The 1,411-nt window shown below is 49.9% G+C and overlaps 1 protein-coding gene across 1 annotated transcript in view; it reads left to right on the plus strand.

Annotated features, from left to right (window-relative positions):
• The first annotated feature begins 238 nt into the window (after positions 1-238).
• Positions 239-1,411, plus strand: part of LOC111956421 (uncharacterized) — a 52,167-nt gene continuing 50,994 nt past the window's right edge. Inside the window, exon 1 of the mRNA XM_023976878.2 lies at positions 239-418. Within this exon, the coding sequence (XP_023832646.2) occupies positions 239-418 (180 nt within the window). The remainder of the gene's footprint in view (positions 419-1,411) is intronic.

Consider the following 1,411-nt stretch of genomic DNA (forward strand, 5'->3'; position numbering starts at 1 on the left):
TCTCTATCCCCCTTTTTCTCCCTCAGCCCCTCCTCCCTGTTGTACAGTACATCAAATCCCTTATCTAAATCTCTCTTTTTCCTTCCTTCCTTCCTTCCTTCCTTCCTTCCTTCCTTCCTTCCTTCCTTCCTTCCTTCCTTCCTTCCTTCCTTCCTTCCTTCCTTCCTCCCTCCCTCCCTTCCTTCCTCCCTCCCTCCCTCCCTCCCTCCTTCCTCCTGCCTCCTCCCTCTCTCCAGGTATGTGGTCATTCTCCGTGTCAGAGCTGGCTGTTCTGGGGGCGGAGGTGGGCCGTATCTCAGCAACAGACGCTGACCTAGGCGACAATGCCAAGCTGGAATATACCGTCCTGGAAGGAGAGACGGGGGACACGTTCAACATCAGCGGAACAAACCAAGAGGCCGTGATCACCCTGAACAAGGTGAGAGGGAAGAGGTATGTAGGAGTGAGCGAGGGAGCGTGTTGGGTGTCAGCCGACAAAGAGGGATGGAGGAAACGAGGGAGGGCAGAACAGGATGGAATAATGGAACAGATGATGAGAAGGAGGAGAGGAGGACACAGGTGGGCCTGTTGATTTGGCCTGTTCTCCCTCAAACGCTCCAGAGAAGCTGTGCAGTCACTGCTATGCTGGATAGATATATATCTAGAGTTTTCTCTGTGAGTCAGATGGCCATATCTGTGTGTGTGCTTGTTGAATCAGCTAATTTCCGTTGATGCTGTCTGATTCTAGATGATTCCCACTAGAACTGACTTTCACTCTGGGTTATCACACAAGCAACTCCAATAACGAAGTGTGGTTGGTGATGAGAGCTAACACTCGGTGTGTGTGTTGTGTGTTACGTGTGTGTTGCATGTTACGTATGTGTGTTACGTGTGTGTGCGTGTCTCACACCTGTGAGTAGGCCTCTCATGTGTGATGTAGACGTTGACTGACATCAATAGAAGCAAACCAAAGACCTCTAGTCTGTCTCAGACATTAAATATGCTATTTGAAGCTGAATTAGCCTTTCAAAAGGTACAGACAGTGTGTGAGTGTTAAAAATATACCCTGCTCTTTAATATAGCCTGCCACTTGGATCTGAGATAAGAGAGAATCTGACGCACCTCTGGTGGTCATCCAGTGTGAATGCTGAGTGAGTGTGTGGATTTGTGTTTTTGTGTCTTTGAGTAGTTTAGTCTCTCTGTGCGTGTGCGTGTGTGTGTGTGTGTGTGCATGTGTGTTTGTCACTGTGACAGCCCCCCCCAGGGTTTGTGAGGTGAGTTAAAAATGCCTTGGCTGGAAGGGATTTCCAGGCCCTGGAATGTGTTACTTTGATAAGAGAAAGAGTAGAGGGAGGGGGAAGAGAGAGAGGTGAGGGAAAACGGTGTGGATAGGAGGGGGGGGGGGAGGGAGGGGTACGGAGCAGAGAGTGGA

Source organism: Salvelinus sp. IW2-2015, linkage group LG32 (genome assembly GCF_002910315.2).
Source record: "Salvelinus sp. IW2-2015 linkage group LG32, ASM291031v2, whole genome shotgun sequence".
Lineage (NCBI taxonomy): Eukaryota > Metazoa > Chordata > Actinopteri > Salmoniformes > Salmonidae > Salvelinus > Salvelinus sp. IW2-2015.